Source organism: Neodiprion fabricii, chromosome 3 (genome assembly GCF_021155785.1).
Source record: "Neodiprion fabricii isolate iyNeoFabr1 chromosome 3, iyNeoFabr1.1, whole genome shotgun sequence".
Classification (NCBI taxonomy): domain Eukaryota; kingdom Metazoa; phylum Arthropoda; class Insecta; order Hymenoptera; family Diprionidae; genus Neodiprion; species Neodiprion fabricii.
In genome coordinates this window covers 23,144,100-23,167,946 of record NC_060241.1, presented here as the reverse complement: position 1 = coordinate 23,167,946, position 23,847 = coordinate 23,144,100, and the positions used below count along the sequence as shown (strand labels likewise).

General features: G+C 39.2%; 1 protein-coding gene across 6 annotated transcripts in view; it reads left to right on the top strand.

The window, feature by feature from the left end:
• Positions 1-23,847, top strand: part of LOC124178436 — a 134,091-nt gene that overhangs the window by 26,333 nt on the left and 83,911 nt on the right. For 4 of the 6 annotated variants that reach the window (XM_046561759.1, XM_046561758.1, XM_046561757.1 and 1 more), the window contains exon 3: positions 2,015-2,095. In XM_046561759.1, coding sequence (XP_046417715.1) covers positions 2,015-2,095 — 81 coding nt within the window. Of the gene's footprint in view, positions 1-2,014; positions 2,096-11,047; positions 11,737-23,847 lie in introns of those variants that run through there. The other 2 variants (XM_046561760.1, XM_046561762.1) reach the window with 2 other exon arrangements.

Below are 23,847 nucleotides of genomic sequence, written 5' to 3'. Positions count from 1 at the left end.
GTCTGATTTCTTATACGAATATCAGATGTTTGGGAACTCTTCCCAGTTGCTATGCTATTGGTTGGTTATCTTGGCTCTTCGTTATACAAGGCAGCAGTTCCGTTTCATTCAAACGGGAAAATCCAATCTGAAGTTTAAAACGCCTCTGTACAAACGTGACGTAAATATCGCATCTAGGAATCACAGAACGATTAACGTACTTGCGTCACGTGACATCATGTTTTCCCATATAGGTAATATGGGGAAAGAAAAATTCTTGGCCATACTGAAATCGCCGGAAAAGTAGGACAACAACAAATTCTTCCAACACCTGCCGATAGTTTCACTCTGTATAAGTTACAAAAATTGAATTAAAATACGCGACAATTGTAATGATCTGCACAAATTATAGAAAATATAATTTATTTTATTAAAATAATCCATCGGAATCGTAACAAAAAAATTAACTAAAAAATTGAGATGGAAAATCCGTGTATGGCATGAACTAATTTGGTTCTGAAGGCCCTTAAACGGTTAGATCGTTGATCACATCGATCGAATGACTTGGAAGTTGGAATTGAATTTTTCTTGAAACCCATAATGCATCAGAGAAATTAAAAACGATGAGATTCACAAATATCATTAAATAATATTAGGTTATTTGGATGAGAAAATCCAATAATTTTTATAATCGATAGAGGCCAGTCACGATTTTTCATTTGACGAGAATAGACGATATTTTCTCTTGACGTCTTCGGATATAGCATATACATGTACCGTCCAATGCCACGCTATAATTATAACGAATACCGTGGCTGAAAATAGAACTGGATTTAACCAGAGAACAATTTTTCACTCTATTAATCAAAGGGAATCCCATCGGACCTCTCCTAATCACAGAATTGTGATTATCGTTGGGGAAAATCGTTCAAACCCTCAGAAAAGTTACTACATGTACTCGCTGTTACACAATTTTACCCACCCTCATTTATCCGACAAAACTTGCACATTGTCCTTGATTTAAATCCCTGAAAGAAATGACGCACCGCCACACCCTTTTGCCACTCCCTTGTCTCATGTTGAACTCTCATCTACACGGCGTTTGATTATAAATATCTGACCTATAAACCAATCGATACCGGCTGTATTATACCTGCGTATAACACCCCTTTGTTCGGTCGTTATTTCAGGATTTGACTTTTAATTTCCGGCTCTCGTTTTTCACGCTCCAAATTCGGTGTAACAGCTTGTCTGGTAACGAGAATTATGTCGTAAACTCAACGTACGTAGGTCAACGTATCAACGAATCTTCGAAGTTTTTTTCTGTTCTGCAGATTCTCGATTTCGTTTCATTTCCGTCTTCACCGTTATGTGTCTCTACCTGGTAATAAATTCGGATCATTCGACTCACTAATTACAATCACACCTCGCCTCGAGTGCCTATCTATTAATTAACTGCGTACAGTCACCCTCGAAAATAGGTCAGACACGGTGCACTTGCGTAAAGTGTAAAAGGTGTTCGTACCATTAATCCGAGGTTCGTAGCAACTGTGTAAACTCTTTGCGATCACGATTAATAGGGACAAAAACGCACGAAAATTTATCTTTCACAGATTATCCAGCTCTACTCACGCGCTACTCCAGTCAGCGTTAACTTCACTTCCAAACTGGACCGTTTGGAATTTCTAGGCAATTTAAAAATATCTCTCTTCAGCATAGGTATAACACCGAGGTTAGACCGCAGCGAGCATCGCCTTTGGATTCGGTTTTATATACGCCCATTTTTTTGTTACATCATTCGGTTTCTCACATCTATAATAATAATATATTATCTTTCAAATGATCGTTAAAATTTGTTTGAAATGTTTTTTTTTTTTCTCTACAATTTATGTTTTTCGAAAAACGGTTAGACATCTTTACGAATTTTGGTATTATTTCAGTACAGTTTCAGCGACTATAAAATCACTCTGTAATTGGCTAGTCCTGACTTGTGCACAGCGAATGATCTGAGTTCAATCCAAATTTGTTTTTCCAGGTTGGCGGAACTGTCGAAAAACCCTGTACGAAGCGGATACCAGTAATTCCGATCCAACGTTCAGCAGCCAGCTTAATTCCGGTAAATTGACTACAAATAATTTAAACATTCTTTTTTTCTCTGTATGATTTGTTTTTAAACCACAATTCTTACTTATTTCTTTGCGAGCTTGAGAAAATAGAGTTTCATGATTGATAATTTAAACATTATGAAGCAATTTAAGCACCGGGAGTTTAATCGCCGATATGAAGATCAGATTTGTGTTTAATTTATTTATTCTTAGTCTCGAGATTGCTGTTTCTTTGGCTTTCATATTTTGATTTACAGTCGCGCGCTGCGTCGGAAAATCTCAGCTTTTTTCCATTGGCGCGATTCCCGGTATGACGTACTACATGCTTCATGACATTGTACAATAGTTTTTTTTTTTTTTTGTTTTCCATCGATGATTATAAAAGATTTACAATTTTCATTACATTCGCATGAGCATGATTTAGCGGTTCTTTTGATATTCTAAATAATCCACACGTGAACTCTTAGACAAGCAGCGATCAATTTTCTTTTAAACTCGTCGGGTGTGAGGTATAAGTACTACGATCTTCAAAAAGTATTAGTGTATTATTTATTTATTTATTTTACTATTTCTAAATTGTGGAATCGGTACAAATGAAATCCCAGAACATGCAGGCATAAAAAGATCACAAAGAAAGGGTGAACTTGCTGGTTCTGCGAAGAAAAAATAAAACATACGTACGCACAGGTAGGAGTACAACACTTTTTTCCTATGACGGTAATTGCGAGAAAAAAAATGTCGCATTTTCAGTCGAATTATTTGCTTTTACCTGTTGCCAAACCCCGATATGTATTCTCCTAGAGTCATTGCCTATGAGTTCCGCTAGAGAATTGCTGCATGAATTTTTCTTTTTCCAGCGGAAATAAATAAATCGTAGGGAACTCTCGCAATTTCAGCCACTTAAATTCCTCGCGCAGGCTCTGAAACAACGCGCCATATCAATTCTAGCGGTGATTTTCAATCTTTTTCGCAATTTACGTGATTCAGACTGGAAAGACTTCCTGTTCTTCGTATATGTATACGTGTAGAGCGAGACTGTTAGGGCAGTTACCGCACGTGCTCTACAAGAAGAACCGAGGAATGCCTGCATGCGGTGCTGTAAGGTTATTCCAATGAATTACCGCTGGTTTCTCGATACCCAACCCGTCGCAGCGTGATTATGTACGACTTTCGTATATTTCTCGTACATACCTCAAACGTTATCCACGAGTGTCGTTAGTATTGCAAATTCATTTTTTTCTGTTTAAAAAAATATTTCTTAATATTCGCAAAAAGACTATTTTATAATCCACCGTTTTTACGAACCTTGTAACGATAGCCGGATGGCTTCGTTTCTTGTTTTTTTTATCGCGAAGAAAACAGAAAAAACTGTGTTTTATTTGTACGGGTATCGTGTAGATATACTAGAGCGTGATGCTGTACCTCTACTGACAATGATTGTGCATAGAGTGTCCTAATTTTGAAGAAGTGACTAGTTCGCTGCAGTTACTCTTGGATACGATTCAAATTCAAAATAATACACGAATTACGCAATCGCTCGAATCAAGAGGAGCTTCTCTATCAGTTAAAATGAAGGCAAAAAAATGCAATTCGCAGTTGAAGAACAAATGATGAACATTTGTGCGTGAACGTTGTTATTTGCGTAATCGGCTGGAAAGCTGTCGATTTTCTTTTCTATACTTCAGAAGACATCCACGTACTTTGTTTATCTTTCCTAAAAGTAATTGGAAAAAAAAACAGGCATTTTTGGATCAAGCAACATTTTCTTTATCCAGTACCTGTTCTATTTTAAATTTTTATCTCCAATCCGGTCATCAACGATGGGCAATTTACGAGCGTGAAAGTCACAATTAATGAAGCCGTATAAGATCGACAATCAAGAATGTAACGCGTACAAATAATTGAAACGAACAACGGTTATTATAATGATTCACAAATTCAACCTTTAATTAAGATTTAATTGGATTGTATAATCGGCGATTAATGCTGAAACCATCAACGGATTTATAGTCGATTACTGCAACTTACGCCCGAAAGTATCATATCAAAGTTAGGTGCTTTCCATTTCAATCAGAGCGTGTTCCCGGATAGGATTTCTCCTTGCTCGCTAGCTGACTATTTACAGATTTGAGCTAACCGCGAGAAATGTTGAAAGACGTTCGAAATAATCGCAGTATAAAAGTTATGACAAAGAAGGTCGTTTGAATGCGCGGATATTTTGAACTTGAACAGAAATACTCTAGAGTCGTTACGCTTACAAAAGAGTTCGAATAAAATGGGTTTAGGCTTCTCATCGAACGTGTAAAGTTTTTACATCGCGTTATGTTCGATTAAATATATCGACATGAAATGAAAACTTTGTCGGTTGTATTTCTGTGCTTACAAATGATATAATTCGCAAGAGGGTGACGAAAGGTGTTGGGCAAAAATAAAATTATTCAAACCGAAGTTTGAAAAGTTTTAACTAAAGTGAATAAACTTGAATTTTAATTGAAGAAAGGTTTAGTTAATCACAGAGTAGCAAGTTTTAAACCTGAAATTTGTTGCGAGAAAGTCTAGATTATTGATTGATATTGACAATTTCAAAGTAACAATACGTTATAAAATTATTTTTAATACATAAATTGTAGTAGTCTTTCATGAAATTTTGATGAGTAAATTATTGCTGAATTTATCGCAAAGTAATTCTCTGCGAATCATTTGATATAAATTTATCGCCTTAGTTTCTAAACTAATACAGGAAAGCAAGAATATTATCGAATACAAAAACATTATAAGTTATAAATAACTCTTTATAATATAATAATAAAAACTGATAAACTTATGACGCATTATTGAAAAATGTATATTAATGTTATCAAAAATTAATCTCTAGTGAGCTGTGGGTAATTCATAAGTGAAAAAAAAAAACTGCAAGATATTAAAGTGAGAAGGTAAAGTGATCTCTCTGTAAAGTCATCAATTTTACGAGTACCATGAATTGTTTTATTGCACATTCGCAGTTTTTAATTAGTTTTTTGTCTACGCCAAGGAAATATCGATTTGTTAACGTCAACTTGATAACTTTATTGAGTCCAACTTTAGAAATCATATTTTCGTTTTTGTTCTTGCGTCAGTGTAACTTGATTGTAAATTTTAACGCATCGATACCAACTTGGCGCGAGTCAAATAAGTATAATCGACGATATTGCACAGATAACAAAGTCAGGTACAGGGAATTATCGATACTTTCTTAACCCGTTCACTTTAAAATGAAAATATTTACTGAAAGTACCTTTATTTGAGTTAAAGAAATATTTTTTGGACGATTTTCAACCTGTTTCGAACCTGTTTCAGATATCATTTCTTTTCTCAATATTTGCGTTTCTTTCGCAACGTGAGAGTAATTTTACAAAATAAATAACGGCGATCGATTTATCAGAAAATTTCGCCCCGATTTCCTATACTTGACAATTGTACAACATGCGGTATATCTCGAGAAAATCGTAAACACCGAAAACGAGATCGTACACTGTACTGTACAAAAAAGCGACAGGGTAAAAAAGTTACGAATTTTGAACGAGAGGAACGAGTATGAACTCACATATGAAACGATACATGATACAAGGTGTTTTTGGAAAGGCTTCGACGAGCTTGCGTATCGTTCAGGTTGAGCTGATCGGCGAAGGTGAAGCGATCACGAGTAGGTACGTACAACGTACATACATCGGTAAGAAATGACGAATTATTACAGGTGAAGATACGACCAGACGGTTTACCGATAAGCGTATAATTTGATCAGCCTCCAGTGGCTGGCATGGTAGCCGGGCAGCTCGCGCCCTGGAACGAGGACCACATCTCGAATAATAAGAATCCCGAGAGTCCCTGAACCCCGGCATATCCTCCTCTTCCCTCTACTATTACGCTAACTACATATTGCATCGTCCCTACGTCCGTTCATCCCGACGGTGAACGGCAGCTACCTCTTGTCGAACGATGTTCTTCGTCCTTCTCGTCCTCCTCTTCGTCTTCGTCGCAAACACGCAAATTGACGGAGGGGGTAACGGCCGTTCGTTGATCGCAGGTGTAATCAAAACGCATCGGTGTTGTCCGGTACATGTCTATACGTGTGTAAAGACACATGTGAATCAGTCTGCCTGCGTCTGTGCCCGCGTTCACGGTGATTACTGGGCTAGCTGGTCTCGGTTAGATTTGCAACACGTGTGCGTTAGGCTCCTTCGAAAAACACGTTTTTTACGCATTTATTCAGGATCCGTCTCGCGATTCATTCTATATCTGTCTCTACGGAGATCGGATTTTTGAAGTTATATTTCTTTAGGCGCGTTAAGAGTGAAATTTTAAGATGCGCGCGCATCACTGTAACACAAAAGTAACAGGTTGAAGCTGCCCGATAAACCGCTCATAGCTACCAACAAAATAGAAATAGAACCTCTGTTAGTCGCGCATGTTGGCACGCTCGTCGCCTCTGATCACTGTTTTCGTATTTATAATATTTATCCACATGTTTCTAGTTTCTACATTCACAACACGTGTTTTAGTTTCATACAAGTGCGAATTATATATATGTGCTGATAAATTATATTCGGTAGTGATTTAAATTGAATATTTTCATTAATATTATTTACTATTCGTAAATATTAGTGAAAAAAATTGTGCTTATATACTTTTTCAAGTGCTCCAATATAATCGAGGTTAACTATCCGTATGTATTATTATTTATAAATTATTTATTCAATTTCTACTCCAGTTTTCAAGATGGGTAAAAAAAATGCGGAAATGTGTAAAAACTATTACAATCGTAAGCAAGCAGCCAAGGATGCTGAAAAAATTCGGCAAGGCTTTTTTTTTTAACAACCGACATGGCGGGTAAAATAATTGTACCGATTACAGGGAGTGTAGGAAATTTGAAGACGAAAGTGAGATTCGATAACGCGATAAAAGTGATCAACGTATTTCTTGTGAACGGCATAAGGCTTGAATATTTGAATATTCCAATTCTTTGAAATGAAAACATGTTCGAGTTGCAGGTAGATCAAAAGCTAGAAAAAATCCTGACCGAAAGTTGGTGAATTAATCCTTGTATGCCTAAATATGACTTGAAAAAACAAAGGGATTTACTTGAATGAAGCACTAAAATTAATGTTTGCAGGATGAATGAAAATTGTTTAGTCAGTAACATGACAATGATCATCAACTTATTAATTATTTGAAATTAAGGCGCCCTAACTTTAATGACTTTGAAAAGCTTTAAGACTCTTCAAAAGTCTTGAGGCGACTGTACGAGTCTTGTACTTGAAACAACCATGTAACTGCAAATAACCTCACATAAATTCATATCAAAGCTTCGAGTGATTCAAAAATATTGAAAACACTTTGCATATTGCTCGATTCCAGTAAATTCGAAAGGTTTTAAGGTACGATCAATCCTTCGGACATTTACATATAATATAAGCCATTCTATAACATTATTTTAGAAAAATCCAAACTTTTCGGGTTTCAGCTTATTAATTACTTGAAATGAAACTCTTGTACATAACTTATGTAATGAAGTCTTGTGAAAATTCACGCAACTCGTAGCTGTGAGTCTAGCATTTCTTTGCTTACGTACCGATGTATAACCTCCTGAATATATTACATTTACTGTACAATATGATATCGTTGGTACGATCGTCTCATCAAAATTCGAATCGTCGCTCTGAGGATTGGCCACGAATATCCACATCGCGTATTTCTTTTACGTGCAGAACGTATTATACATATATATCGACCGGCAAATACTATTGTTATTATTATCGTTGTTGTTCTTGTTATTATGGCAACACTCACACATCCCGAAGAGTGGGTGTATAATTCAAATTAATTCTGAATGTCGTGGAAAAACATTTAATACACCCTTTATATCGGGCAACAGTTGTCTGTAACAATATACTTTCACGCGTCAAGGGATGAAAGTTTTGCATTAGCTGTTACAAGCGGCGCCCTAACATGATAAGCACGACATCGATATGCCGGGTGTATTATTAAATGCAACGAAAAGCAGGCCTGCTTCGAATTTTTGAGAAAAAAAAATTGAATTCATATTTACTATAGAGGTATATATATGGGGCATTCCACGTCAAACCAACGTTTCATCTGCCTGACCCTCTCGGATTTTGATGAACAATGAATTTTTTGGTTCGTTTGGGTCAAAAATAAGACCTGTAATTTTTAAAAATTCTTCCGCTATTTCGTAAAAGAGTGGTGACCCGAAATGTCCTTTTACCGCAAGAAACCATTCTTAAAAATAAATTCCCAAAAGAAAATTTTCCTTTGAAAACAAAAATTAAAAATAGTCAGCATTCTTATCCCGTTTTCGAATCATAACGAAAATATGTGGTTTCGAGTCCCTGATTTTACCGGAAAAAAAAAAGTGATTGGTTTTGAAAATATCCATTTTCTCGCAAAGGATATTTCGGGTCATTGCACTTTACAAAATAGTGGAAAAATTTCAAAAAATAGAGGTAACGTTTCTGACCCAAACGAACCAAAAATCCATTGGTCATTAAAATCCTAGGGGGTCGGGCCGATGACCCGTTGGTTTGACGTGGAATGCCCCATATACATATCGAGATGTGTCAGCACTGAACATTTATATATGGTATAGTACATAAACATGCCGCATGATGGGAGCCAAAATCTCATGTTTGCAAATTGTATTCAAAGCCACCCCTCGCAGTTTGAATGCGTACAATGTGCGTACAACTGTACATACCCTGGACCGAAGGGGTATTCACTTGTCGAAATTGCAAACCACTTTGGGAAGCACTCACTTCAAAACCGTGTGAAATGACTTAAAATCACTTGAAATCAGTTGAAATCACTTTTAATCACTTCGAATTCACTTGCAAACACATGATATCGCATGAAATCCTTTGAAATTGCTTCAAATCAATTGAAATCATTGAAATCATTGCAATCGATCGTCAGCCAATCCACAAGTTAATAACCCCCTTCGCTCTGAACACCTTGAATTTTATATCACTTGAATAAGGTTGGCAAAATAAAATTTTTTAGAGATAAATCGCAAGTCATCACAACATATGATTCACGACAGTTTACCATTGCATATTCCTATATCATTTCTCGTCTTGACTTCTTACACTTGTTTCTCCTGTACCTGCAGTAGTATATTCGCGCAAAAGGAAATTGCCGCCATTCCAAGTGCATCGCGGAGTGAAGTCATGTTGCGTAATACCGTTTTATGAGATATTCGTGCCAGGAAAAGTAGCTATGAATTTTTATGTATTTATTCCTCGCTTTAAGTGGCTCGAAGCAATGACCTTACCTTATTTTCACAGAACAGTCTTCGTCGCTGCATGAAAGAACGCGCGCAGTTTCATCTCGAGTACCCATAAAGTATGAAAAACCGTAACGGACTCAATCTTAGCTGTTTATTTTGCTTGTTTCGTACTCCGAAGAATGAGTTTCAAATTTTTAACTTACGTGTAAAAAACAATTACTTCACAACTGTTTCGAATCGTTTGCTGTACGCAAAAAGGGGTTAAACATTGCAATACGAATCATACGTTTTCTATCGATGTATTAATTTCAGTTTATAATCCAATTCAAAGTCAGAATAACGTTAAGTAACATGACACCATGAAATTGGCGGGAGTGGGGGTGTTCTACTTCGCGCTCTATGTTACGTCGAAAATGGCATTTATTCAATTTTGTGAAAAAAGTCTCAAATCGAACAAGCGTCATCCTAAACGTAACATACAACGCTCGTGTCACGGCAGAAATTCGCAAATTATTTTTTCCCCAAACAACCTAACGTTGTACATAAACATAGAATCATCGATAAATCCGATAGTTCATCTCGCAATATTCGACGCTTGGTACAAACTTTTCCTACACGAATAAAAATGACGCAAAAAGTCACTCGACTCGTGATTTCCAATCATTCAACCGGGTTGTCAGAAGTGTGTTTGAGTTGGAAGAAAGATTCTCTCAAAAAATAAGCGCCATCTCAAACCTAACACACAACGCTCATCTTTGAACAGAATCCTCCTCTCAACCCAAACAAACTTTTCCGAAGCTACCGCGACGGAAATCGGCAAATTATATTTCCTCGCAACACCCTAATATTCAACCTATGATGTAATTCGCGCATAAAACGTACGCGTTGCGCAACGCTCCGAGTAAACAGGTATAAACAAATTCCTCCGTCAAGGGGTGAACGCGTTTCGTCAGGGCGCCAACTCCCTTTTCACCCCCCCACCCTTTGCGCGACCGGCTCACCCTTCACCCTTCCTCGATAGGAGGACCCTGCTCGGTTCATCCGTTTATTCGTCGAGGTCCTGTGCGGCATGTCAGAGCCTGGTCGCCAGGACGCCTTCGCTCCGTTGTTGCGTCGCGTCGCGTCGCGTTGTGTTACGTCGTTGTCGCACTACGTGTATACCGCACACCTTCCCAACTCGCCGGCCGCTCTCTGATTCGCCATCCGTTCGGGGCTTCGGCACTTCAGTCCGCACCGGGTTCCCGAACGGACTGCCGCGTCGCGCAGCACGCAGCCTCCTCTCGCTGATTTCTTGATACCTACGAGACCTACACGTTTTTTCCTACCATTTACGTACGGTTTACCTAACCCGCCCTGCGTCCTTGTCGAGACATTGCATACCTCTGCACCCTGCACCTTTGCTCGTACCTCGGTTTATCGTTGTGATCACGGTTGTCGTTCGAAACGATTTGACGAAGAAAAAAAGTAGATATGATAAAAAATTTTAAATCTTCTCGATGTTGTTATTCCTCGTGTGATATTAGTACTGCGGTATCGATGTGAAGAGAATATACATACTCCGCAATCTTACAAGACAGTAATTGTTATTAAATTATTATCAGGGCGGTTGTAACTATGCCATATACGCGCATGTGTATATAATGCGTGTATACAGTTTCGTACTTGTATAACAAGGTAGTTAATTAATATTGTACTTGCAACTAGTTGTAAACGCATATTTGTTGTTATTTTTGAATTTTGTTCCGTTCTTCAGCCTCTCGATTCGGCGAGACGACCTTACTGCAATAATTCGTTAAATCGCGAAATTTTCGACAATCGAGCCGTCGAAAGATTGACGAAAGTTTATCGAAAATAATATCTGAGCGCGTTGTGCCTGCGACGGTCGGAGGTTAAATTGCTCGGTTAATGCCATGCATGCGTGGATCGAGCGGCGATACGCGGCGTTGTAGGGCAGAATTTCAAACTCGCGCTTCCCGAATCAATAGCGCTCGATGAGGAGCCGAGAATCCCGGACGCCGTCCGTCCGTCTCGTCCGCCACCTTTTGCCTGCATGCAGTTGCATCCTGAGTGTGCGTCGTGCACTTTACACTCGCGTTATGTCCCCACGTAACGTCTTGTCGCTCGAATTTCTCGCCTCGCGATCACGTATTTTCGTTTACGTTTGTAGAGGAGACCGGAAGCTCGTGCAGCTCTTGCCGATTCATCGTTGTGAAAAAATTCGAAAACTGTAAAGACAGTCGGATGTGAAAATTATCGATTTGCGGCTATAACCCAAAGTGCAGTTAATTACACCGATCGCTCTTCCCATGGATTCTTTGGAAATTATTAGTTTACCTGCAGGACTACCGATTCGGCTGCCCGCAACGATGTTCGGTAAGCATAACGTAACGCTTTTGTTTTTTTATTAACTTGTGTAATTCAACGTTGTATTTCACCTGGCCATCTCCAACGAAAACTAGGATAATGAGATAGAGATAAAGAAAGAAGTGCTACGAATCGTTCATCTTTATGTCTGTCGCCTACGCGGTGTTGTATTATCATTATCATTATCATTATTATTAGGTACAATACACCAACTTGCGGATGATAAAAGCCGTTAGAAAGCCTGCATCGACCACGCGCTGATTATACGCTTCGCAGATTGCAATTTCTTGCCGTTTTTTCACCTTACCTTCCTGCCTCGGCTCGTCTCAATTGAATTCTCCGATTCACAATACAACGCGACTGTGATCTAACAATAAGTGAGATAAGTGCGCTTGTCTCTGTTTCCCCGTTAGCACGTAACACTTTATTCATCGGATGCGTAATAAATACGTATGATTCTCCAATTCCTATTTCCACCTCGGATTACCTACTTGTGTGAAAAAGCACGTTTTCTTAGTTTACCCCCCCCCCCCCCCCCCTTGACGTATGAATCGTGCAAATTACAATTTACAGCGTCTGTATCGCCGTTTCGTCCGGTTTATGTACAAGTTTTCCGTATTTCAGTTGCTTTGCCCGGTCATTTGTATTGAATATTCTATTTAATCTTGTCGAGATATGCAGTGCGCGGTAGATATTGATATTGTATTATACAAACATACGTCATGCGACGGAAAGAAAATCCCACGTAAACAAGGCGTGTTCTAAGACTTGTAGAGGATATTGTAGGCACAATTATTGTCATGCTTGACGAACTTTATTGATTTCCTCACGCGGTTGTGGGCTGCAGTTGCTTGATCCGTGCGCCAAGTTGTCGCTACAAACTAGCCGCATTTTTCATAAAAATTAACCCGATAGCGTTGAAGAAGAATTGTATAAAAATTTTGCAATTACGATTGGACTGTCAAAAGTGGTCTTGACAATCGTAACAAACAAAGGATTTCCATTCAACGGAGCTATCCGATCGGCCTGAAGATTTTACAGTTCACGAGCAACGGAATTATCTTGAAAATTAGTTACGGAATTCTTCTGTAACGACAGGTCAGATATAAATGGATGCTAAGCTTCCGCGAGGCGATGTGACGAAAATTCCAACAGTCGCTTTAAAGATGATTATTTGTTGGTGATGTATGCTGGGGAATTTTCGCATCGATCGCAAAGCGATCGGTTTAGAAAAATTCCGCATGTCCGGTAGAAGAATTTCTATTTATTTATTGCAAGGGTTTAATGTGTAATTTCACAGAAGAAAGAATTGCGAGTTAACTTGTAAACAAGCTTCCGTATTTAAGGTCCGTTTATTTTTACAGAAACTTGCATTGTTCTTACTAGATTCGTCTGTAAAAATTGCCACTCCGAAATATTTTTTGTATCCAAGTTTGCAAAGCACATTTTTTCACACCATTTTACGCACCGAAGTTAAAAAAATAGCGTCAGCTGTTTACCATTCTTTAATGCATAGCCGATTATACGTATCTGTAAAATTATTTTTGAAAAACGAATTACCTATTACCATTGTGAAGCGCAATTTCAGAAGCAATTTAAACCGCGGCGAATGCTGGAAATAAAAAATCACAATAACGAATGCATAACGATTTTAATGCCTACTCAGCTGCTCATTATACTTGTATAACAGCTTGTCGTCAGTCAATCGTCACGGGTATTTTCTTCGCAGACTCCTTCGCAGTCCTTGACTTTGTGCACGATACATGAAATTGATGAAATACATGCATCACGTACGTCGAGCTGTGCCTTCCGCGGTAAACAACGCCGGACATTGCAGAGCCGGTGGTTTATAGAAAAAAAACTAATCTTCTTACGCCAATTCCTATTTATTCTCATTTAATTCCATCTAACGTAATTAATTACAATCCGCGTGATTTGTTAACATTGATTTTGCGTTGCAGAACTTGATCGTAAAAATAATTATTAGGGTGATTTTCCTGCTTCTCGCTTCTTTGCCTCAAATCTCTTTCGTCTTGTGATAATAAAACAATTACAATCGCGAACAAGTAAAAGTTTTTTAGTTTCATAAGAGAGCAGTGCCGATGACCGAGGAAAAGATCTTTCGATTATCTAAAATCTTACCCAAGTATCTTCTTTCGAAATATGCAACCGTTTCCCGCAATCCTATAAATGAACGTATACCGCAGATACAAGTTTCCTCTTTGAATATACGTTAACATTCAATTGCGATGCAGGAAACTCACTGCGCGATAGATTTATAAATATATACTAGTTGACAATATGACTATAATTAAATACATTCGACGTGTGTTTGAACACGTCGCCACAGAGCTATTGATGCTTACAGAGCCGCCACATTCTGACTGCATTGATCGTTTCTCTATACCTTCATTCATATAGTCGATTCGTCCCGAGCTAGGATGCAGGTGGAAAAATACCTGAATCGTTAAAAATTTACTTATATCCTTACAATTTGATTCCACTGATTCATGTCTAAAAAAATAAAAGAATTCCTTTACGGGATATCCTTTAACACATGTTTGAAACGATTTTTTAATGTTAACAAAAAATTCGCACGCAATTTCAACACCGCATGTATGTATATATGGGTAGAGACAAATCCATATACAGCTTGCGAATCGCATACAATACCTGCGGTATAAAGACACGGAAGTACAAAACACGACAACATAATCCCATTGTCGAAGGAGTATTTGCGAATTCCTTTCTTCTTTTTTACACCATTGGCTTTATATGACATGATTGATAATTGAGCATATCAATCTATCAATCATTCCTCCTACGGAATTGATTATATATTTTGCAAAATGCGTGTGTGTATAAACACGGATTATTTACTGTATTTGTTACATGTTTGTCGCAGCCTACGCGCGATTGCATGGCGTAGTGAAAGGTGTACATAAACCTGACGGGTAACAAACGAAAAAACAAACAAAAAACCGGATTGATAAAGAAAAAAGAAAAAAGGATACAAAAATGCCATTATGAATGAAGAGATAACAAAGAATTTTTATCGAACACGCCGTTACGAATACATCACGAGCATTCGCTATCCGAAAATAAGAGAGTTCTTTGCGTTTGTATTGGCGTAGGCGGAATTAACCTGACTACGTGCGCCAATTCATTTTACTTTCGAAAAGGCGAATGGCACACACCCGTACGATAAAAACTAGCGGAGAAAAATAAGAGAAGAAATTAAGGAGAGGGAGACGATTTAGCGCAGAATATTGTTGTATGCGCTATGGATATGGCTTTTAAGTCTCGATTTCACAAGTAAACAAACAAAAATTACCTATCCAAGTGAAACTATAGAGCTGCCGGCTTGTAGATTTTCAGAACAAAAATTATACGGATCTCACACGACAAAAATCTCTAGCACGATGGGTTTTGTTTCGTGTTTTTTCCATCCTGAGTTCGAAATCGCAATGTCTGCATGAACATTTCAATTACGGTGTTGAAGAAACTAATTTACGTATTATATAATTACGAATTCGTCATGAAAAGAGAAGAATTTACATCTATAGTTCAGTCGAGGCTTTGTTTCGATATATTGTATAAAACATTGTTTTGAATTAAATCATAAGAAACAACGAGAGTTGAAGAATGAGTCGAACGATCATGTTACGAATTAACTTATACCGATCAGCGATCGCAGAGTAGCGATCGAATGACGAACGCAATCGTGGTGATACTCTTAGACCATTAGAGTCCTCGTTGGGTATGATTTATGTAATGAATTATTGATCATCGTGCATTATTCGAGGGGTCCCGAACTGCCGAATTACTATCGTCTTAGTTCTCTTGTCGTTGGTCTAGAAATCGACAGTCCGAAACGGGATGAATCGAAACGCTGAAACATTGGTCTTCCAAAAAATAGATTATATCGTGTACGAAAATGCATCCATCGCTGACCAGATTACTAATTTACTTGGCGAAGAAGAACGCCCTTCGTATAATGTAACTCAAAAAACAATCTTACTTCCGCATTTTCTGGAAGTTACTTATGTCGAAGCTATTACAAAACACTAAGAGCAAAGTGGAAAACCTTGTGAGTTTATCTAACCACGCTAAGGGATTTTCTGTACAATCTACGGTGCTGTGTGTCGTGTGTCTCTGTGTATTGGAATATGCGCAGAGGTGTAGGTATTTGCGTGGATACGACGAGACGGAGTCCAGTGCTCTGCACACAATGGCTGGCTGTGGCCAGTTTGTGTACCCAGTATAAATGCTGCTGCAATTTGTCGTGCAATTAAGTACAGATAGGGCGAGCAGCATCAACGATACATCATCATTGTCGATAGGTCCGTGCAGGCATTGTGCCGAGAAAAGGAGGAGTGAAGTGAGACTCGAGCTCTGGAGAATAGTCCCACGTACGGGTCTATAATTTATATTTCAATTTCAATTTCAATTTCAATTTCAATTCCAATTCCAATACAGGTACTTTCAATTACGCTCGCTGAGCGATCGTTACTCCGACCTGCACGCCTCGGCTTTAAGGGTCTAATGCGGTCTTGTAATTGTTGAATAATGCGATACGCGAGGTTTTACGATGGGGAATTAATTTGTGATATTTTCTGACGTCGAACTTGATGCCGTTTTCGGCATCGTTCTCAATTCGGGGATCCGCATTGAAAATCTTCGCTAAAGCCCCAAAGGAGCAGAGATGGCAAAGGTTGCATACAAGGCTGTACAATCGGCTACGTTGAATTTCTTTCTGCATTACAATCATGTACGACGTTGTAATACACACGTGGTTAGTGTATTCCTATTTTACATCGCAGTCGACTTCATACGTCCGTTAAAGGTATTCCTGTAAAAATACACTAGAGACAAGCGCGATCCTCTGCGCCACACGTCGTGTGGGTGTATTTTAATTATCGATACACGTAGCGAAGCGATTCGAAACTGGTTTCCTCGGACAATGGAACAAACGGAAGGTCCCGTGTAGATATAGGTACTGACAAACGTCTATGATTCAGTGCGCGACCTCAGGTATCTATGTATAGACGATTCTTTTTCCAATTGTACACCTTGTAATCGAATACGTGTTACGCACGGGTCATTCGATTATTCACGGAGATGGAGTGTCATTTTTTGGCACCCAAGAATTTAACGCCAAAAGATAAGCATTGGCACAGTTTTCCATACGTCGTTTCCGGGTGGTACGTTCTCGTAGAAAACGCGTGTTGTAACCAACCAACCGATCGATGGATGGAATTCTGATTCAAAGAGGACTTCAACAAGGATGATAATCAAAACGGGATGGAATTACATTATTTGGCACGTGACGTGATCCATCGAAATCAAGTTGAAAACTCCCTCGCGGAATAATGATGTTCGAGTTTTTTTGCACATGGTTTGAACGGTCTTCTTGTTCGGAACACCTCTCGTACGGCGGCCGTATTTCACCGTGAATGTTGAACATCGCCGATTATACGTATAAGTATATGTATATGCCGATATGTAGACGGGTAAGATCGGAAGGTGACAGAGTACATGAGAGAAGCAACAGTGCACCATGGCCGTAATCACCTACGCGAAACTAATTGGACTTTTTTCCTTGGGGAAAATATGAAGAAGCGAAGAAAATTGCCTTGCGCCGTGTTTCTTCTTACACCCGCATTTAACTTCTTGTAACTGCGGTGAATGTATCGACCCGGAACGCTGATGTTCCAAGGTGTACACGTATAATGCTGCATGCCGCATGCATGGGTTACCGATACATTTACCATCGCTACGCTGTGCACCGTACGAAGACGAATGCATATCATGCAAAAGGACGGAGGATAAGACGAAACGATCGGAGGACACAGTCGATCCGTCTTAACGCACCTTCTATTATTCCTCTCCTCATCTTCGTTCTTCTTCTTATCCTTATCCTTATTCGTCTTCTTCCTTGTCCACCTATCTTTCTCTCCTACAATAATCCGTATCAGCTTCTGAGGTATAGCTTACGCAGCGACTTCAAAAAATCATGGTATAAGTATTGTTTATAACCACTGTACACTTCGTTGTCCTCGCAAACGACTACCTTATACCTCAATGGATTTTATGCGCGCAGTCATTAAAAATCTTTAATAAATCAGTTCACTCAATTACCCTCACTCAGGATCGGTGATCACGATTAACCGTCGTCACGATGGAGTTTCAATAATTATTTCAACACACCGTTTCTCTTCTGTTGCTGCAGGCTTCGATCGCATCGGTAACAAAAAAAAAAAAACACTTATAGGAATCGAAGCCGCTTTCATCGTTTTAATTGCATTACCAATTTACAAATATAGTATACGAGGTTTGACAAGAATATCGTTCTTTCGAAGACCTGTTGCGAATGGACTCTGTAAGGAGTTTGACAACGACGCATCACGATCTCCAATTCAGTTGACGCGAGGAAAGAAATTATCATTTTCATTTCTTTCGTACAGCGTATGATATTTCAGAGTATTAAAAATATTCGGAATTTCGTTGTTTAAGAATATTTGCCAGTGACGAAATTAGTGAATTTCTATTTTCTACGTGAAATCTCGTACGATTTAGCGCATTGAAAAAAATCAAATACAAAAGTATGAAACCTTGTGAATAAATTTAAAATCACGTGTAAATTTTAGGGTAAAAACGAAAAATAGCCGAGCGAGCAACGACGTTTAACACACTAATCATCAATACCAATTACATCCAACACCTGTACTCCTACTCAATATCTAATTACAATAGTAATGTAGAAGTACCGCGTGTACCTTGCGCCCAGTGAACGCCCACATGCAGGAAGCATCGAGGTGTACTTCAATACTCGTTTGAGGCGCGGCGTTACTTGAGCGGAAGTATTTTTAAATTGACGGATGGTTACGTGTGTTACGTGCTTACGCTCTCGCACCATACTTCTTGCGTACGCACGTTCGCAAACACGTACCTATACGTACGTACAAGTCCCGTGGCGTACAGCGACTCGTTCAACTCGTCCCAGAGTGTCAACGCACTCGCGAACCCGATACCCAACGACACGTTATGCTCATCCATCTGTTATAGACTTGGCCGTCCCGGCACGCTACGCGGGTCAATCTTAATTCTTCGTCGCTTTTATGCCCCTCGAATTATACACCAGCTCGTATATTTCATGCAGTCCCAGGATCAATCGAGGTCTTTCGAACACCAGAATCATCGAAGATCGAATCACAAACGAATTATTAGCAAACGAGAGAGACCGTTGCGACAGAGTTATCCTTGTTTAGTTTTGGGAAATTCTTCCGCTACAATTAGCACTAGAATGGTACATCGGAGTACGTTTGTTTTAAATCTACCGCCAAAGCAGGGATCGTTCGGAATTGAGCCGGGAACCGAACCGTAATCGATACACTTTTCAGTTTTTCTAAAAATTTTAAACGGTACCATCGATTTTCTCATTGACATTAAAAAACGATGTCAATAAAAAAAATAAAATTCCCCCATTTATAAACAATGATAATCGTGATTGAACGTATGGGATACGTTTGTACCTTAGTATATAGTTAGGTGGCAAAAAAAAATTTTTTTTCAAACAAGTGTACCATTTTAGCGTTAATATTATCCATCGTTATTTTATTTTATCGAAACAAGCATGCAGGTCTACAGTGATATACATGGGATGAGAGTTCTTCACCGGTATGGAATTTTTGGCTTCTTCGTTTGTTCAACGAATTTTAATGGCACGTTTTTCGCATACATACTTCGAAATTCAGGAAATCACGCTTCTGGATGTGTACGGACGAAAATTGCCGTTGAAAATTAGGATCGATGAATTTCTGAGGAAGGAAGACTCGACGTGAAATATCCGCACGATTCCGATCGTCGAATGTGTGTCGACGACGAAACTCTCCTCGATTCTTATACTACGAGCTGGATTAAATCAAGCGCGATCCGCGACGACTACGGCGTGAATCGAATCGCGAGTGGTATCGATGATGCAAGGATCTTCGGGAGTGAATTCTAAAACGTCTCGGTGTACTCGGTCGGAGATTTGCATCAGGGTTCGATTACCTTTGAACCAGCACTCGCTTCGCTAACTCGGTGTCAGTTTGCTCCTTTCTTCCATGCTGCACACGTGGGATTTTACCCTGGCGCCTACTTTGATTCCATTGTTACTTGCAACAGTAACGACCCGAGTCCCGTGAAATTGTTTTCCTCGGGCTTCTATTCAAAATTCATTCGCTCATTAGTTACGCCGTGATTTGTGTACAGTGGTTTCCATGAAATTATTTCACATTTCTATAAATCCCTCTGTTTCATGTAATAATCTTCAACAATTCTAACACTTATATCATCACAAAAAACATCCTCAGACGAATTACAGGTAAACCACGAACGTATATAATAAAACATTCAGTCGGTCTTCGAAGGTTCTACTTTTAAACACCCGACAGAAAAAAATCGCAAAAATCCAAACGGGGCGAGACTATTTCCGAACGATTGCTCCGTGGGGAGTATGAAAGGGTGGATCGGAATGAGTGTGGAGTATAGCAACGAAGACGCAGCTGATTGTAAGCTTAGACGAAAAACTAGACTATGCACAAGGGGGTTGGTAGGTCTGAATTACGACAGAGTGTTACCAGCGCCTCGAGGCGATTCGAGTGGAGGGTGCAGTAAAACGGGGACGAAGCTCTTGACGGTCGATACTTGAATCCGGACCCCCTTTTAGCCTTGCGCCGAATCGTCGCAACGGGATAGAGCGCGCTAGAGATAGCAAATTGGCGAATTCACAAGGGCCGTGAAGCGGCATTGAATCGCAACGATCAATTGATCAGTTTCATCTAGAATGGATAAGCGCTAGGGTGGTTCTTGTTTGGGTTACTTTGGAATTTCTTTTCGAGAATTTTTTAAATCTAGCCTGATTTTTATCCATATAAGATGATCACATTTTGGGGGTGAGCGCGACGTGATCCAAATAACAATCGTCCTCTGTAAACACTCGTTAGAAAAATGAATGATTCATTTTGTAACTCGTGCAGAGACGGCGACGTTATTTCACACGGCGGTCATGAACCGGAAATATTATTACGCCAAGTTGAGAAGGAGAACATAAGGTTGAATGTTGAAAAGAATAACGCGTAACGTTCGATACGTGATATTGCAGAGAAACCGTCTGCTGTTCGCAAACCTGCGAGGTATTGTCAGGGCTGCATGGAACCCCTTCGCCGATTTTCCTGCCATGCAATTTGTAACCGCTGCTTAGGTGATTCAGTTTCCGCAACGTTGCAGCGGACGGAACGTCACGCAACTTTCGTCGCGAGTAACTCGCTGTTAACCGTAATTACTGACAATTAAATTTCCTTGTTCGTAATTGTCGCCGCCGCATGTGACACCGGCGCAACAACGTCTGTTGCTCTGCTGTGTAACCGTGGTGAAGTAATGGCCTGGATCAAAACACGAAAAAAAGTCAATTTTAATCCTAAGATATTACTTGCCGAAACGCCCGTTGGCAAGGAAGAACTCTACAACTTGTTGACCATCGGTGAAGAAAGTTTTCAAACAGAAAATTGATACGATTTCAACGTAATTTCGTTCCCGTCGCAACAGCGATCAGTTTTGCCAAGTGTTGTCGTTTTCTCGATGTTGAGAACGCGCCAAATAGTAAATCGAACAAATCTCGCCGATGAAACAAACGAAATTAGGAACACCGTGTATATATCCGTATCGCGAATAATGTTGTAGCAGGAAAAAATCGGTATACACCCGATGACAATAGCGGACCATTAGTCACAAGATCTGGTGTTCTCATCTTGACGTTTGAGCGTATAAGGAGTTATCCGCTTGTAGATCTTCGACTGTCCGACTACTCACTTGCGAGTAATCAACAGCGAATGATCTTACTGCTGGCAGGCAATGACGACGCCTGCATGCACCTTCAATGTTTATTCAGTTTATTGCGGCCGGCGATCGCCTACGTTTCGTTAATTTTTACGAAATTACATACGCGGTCGAAAGTGACGGACGTGCGTAATCAAAATCTATACTCGTGAATGTTTGATTCGTTCTCCTCACGGTCGAATGAATAATATTTGCAAGAAAAATAGCCTGGCGACGAATTTTAATCGTCTCGTTGAGAGTCACTCCAGGACAAATACGATGCCTTCGCCTCTCCCACGATAACTGTGTCAATCAAGGGCCTTCCTTTGTCAATCTAATTCGTGGCACTCGGATTCCACATCTTCGTACGAACTTTGTTCAATTGTCAATAACTGATTGGAAACCGTCCATCATTTGCATTGACCGATTAACCGTTTCGTAGAATGAAAGCTTTGCTATTCCGTGGAAAAAAAAAAATTTGTACCGAAAGTTGAAATTTCAGTAACAGTTACGCATACTTGATTACCTTGAAGCTATTTTGCGAAGATTAAATTGTTTTGTTCCGGCGATATGCGCAAATTTCTTTAACTTAACGATATTGTTGCACACAAACTTTACGAGTATAGCCGCGGTAATTGCATTATCATTTCGTGCGATACCTCGACGTTCGAAAGGAGCTATATGGGTCGAGTAGAAGAGGCAGTCAAAATAAAGCAACGATCGGTACCCTAGAGACGTTGGAAACTGAGATTAAAATCGGTCCGTCGTGTCGTGAGATTGAAATCAAGCGTTGGTGGAGCTGCTTCGGATCGTTTAGTATGTCTGCGTGTATAATTTTAAATAAGTCTATAAGGTATAATATGGGCGTCGTTCTCGGATTCTGATCCGAGTGACAGGTGCGCGTAGGCTTCTTTGCCAATGATATATTCACGAGATAATCCATGCATTCCAAACGCTCGCCTCTCGCCAATGCATCCCGTCTTTTATTATTACGTACAACGTACATACATTAGATATTATAGTTATGTGTAATGTGGGGTAGGAATATAAAATGTAGGATATACACAACGCCCAAGCATTTGCATGTAACCGCTGCTCTCCCACATCTCTTGCAAAAATCGGTTACGATCAAAGACGATTGTCTTTAAATATCGATGGGGATATAATTACGTGTTATAGCTTCGGTAATTTTTATGTGTCAAAAAAATTGTCTGGGGATTTATGCGATTGAATTCCATTCTTTCATTCAACGGCAAGACGTGTGTGTATGTATATATATGTATAAACCTCCTACGCTAAAAATCTTTGAGATTTTGAAAATTAAAATACGATAAAATTTTATTTATGACTGTATCAAGGGGTCATTTTATTCATGAACAACTATTTCAAAAAATTGGAGAAAAAACGGTCAATTGAATTTTTTAAAAAAATTAAAATAATGTATTAATCTGAAATTAAGACATGAACATAAATTAAGAAATTCGAAAATATTTGACAATAAGTTTTGAGTCAATACTAAACGATCGTGTTTTTTTTGTTTTCACTACTTAAAGCACTTTTCCGATCAATTGCAAAGCACGGGCACTAACAGTTTTTGATATTCCTTCACCGTAGATATTCGGAAGCAGAACGTAACATGCTATCTTTCAAGAAGATAAGCAGCAAAAAACGGCAAAGACCACGAGTGTCCAAAACGAACAAGGTACTTTATAACTGCAGTTCGACACGCAGCCGACGGAATATCACCTGACATTGTCAAATTTAAAACGGTCAACATTTATGCTTAACATTTGATTATTTTAACGGTAAGCCGAGTATTTGTATAGTTTAACACAACTGATATCATTTTCAATCGTACTACTGGACATTCGATCCGATCGATCAGAAATTCCGAACCTCTAAATAAGATACCGACAAATGATGGTGTTTCTTTTTTATTTATATTTACTGAAACATAGACGCCAGGTGTTTATCAATTATTTTAAGCTGGGTTCGACTTGATTGGAATACCTAAATGTAATTCAGACACCGTCACAGGCGGCGGTATCGATAATCGGTTTCTGGTTTGCGTAGGTACTGCTCACTGGTCGTGCGTTGAAACGTCCCCGTAGGCGCTGAGAACCTTCTTAACTCGTAACTAACAATTAAACGATCGTAAATTAGTCGAGCCACTCTATGAACGTCAAGTGTTAACCACAAGCCGTCAACCTGCCTTGTTGATTTTCAGTTGATTTACAACTTTGAACCCCACTCCGAGAG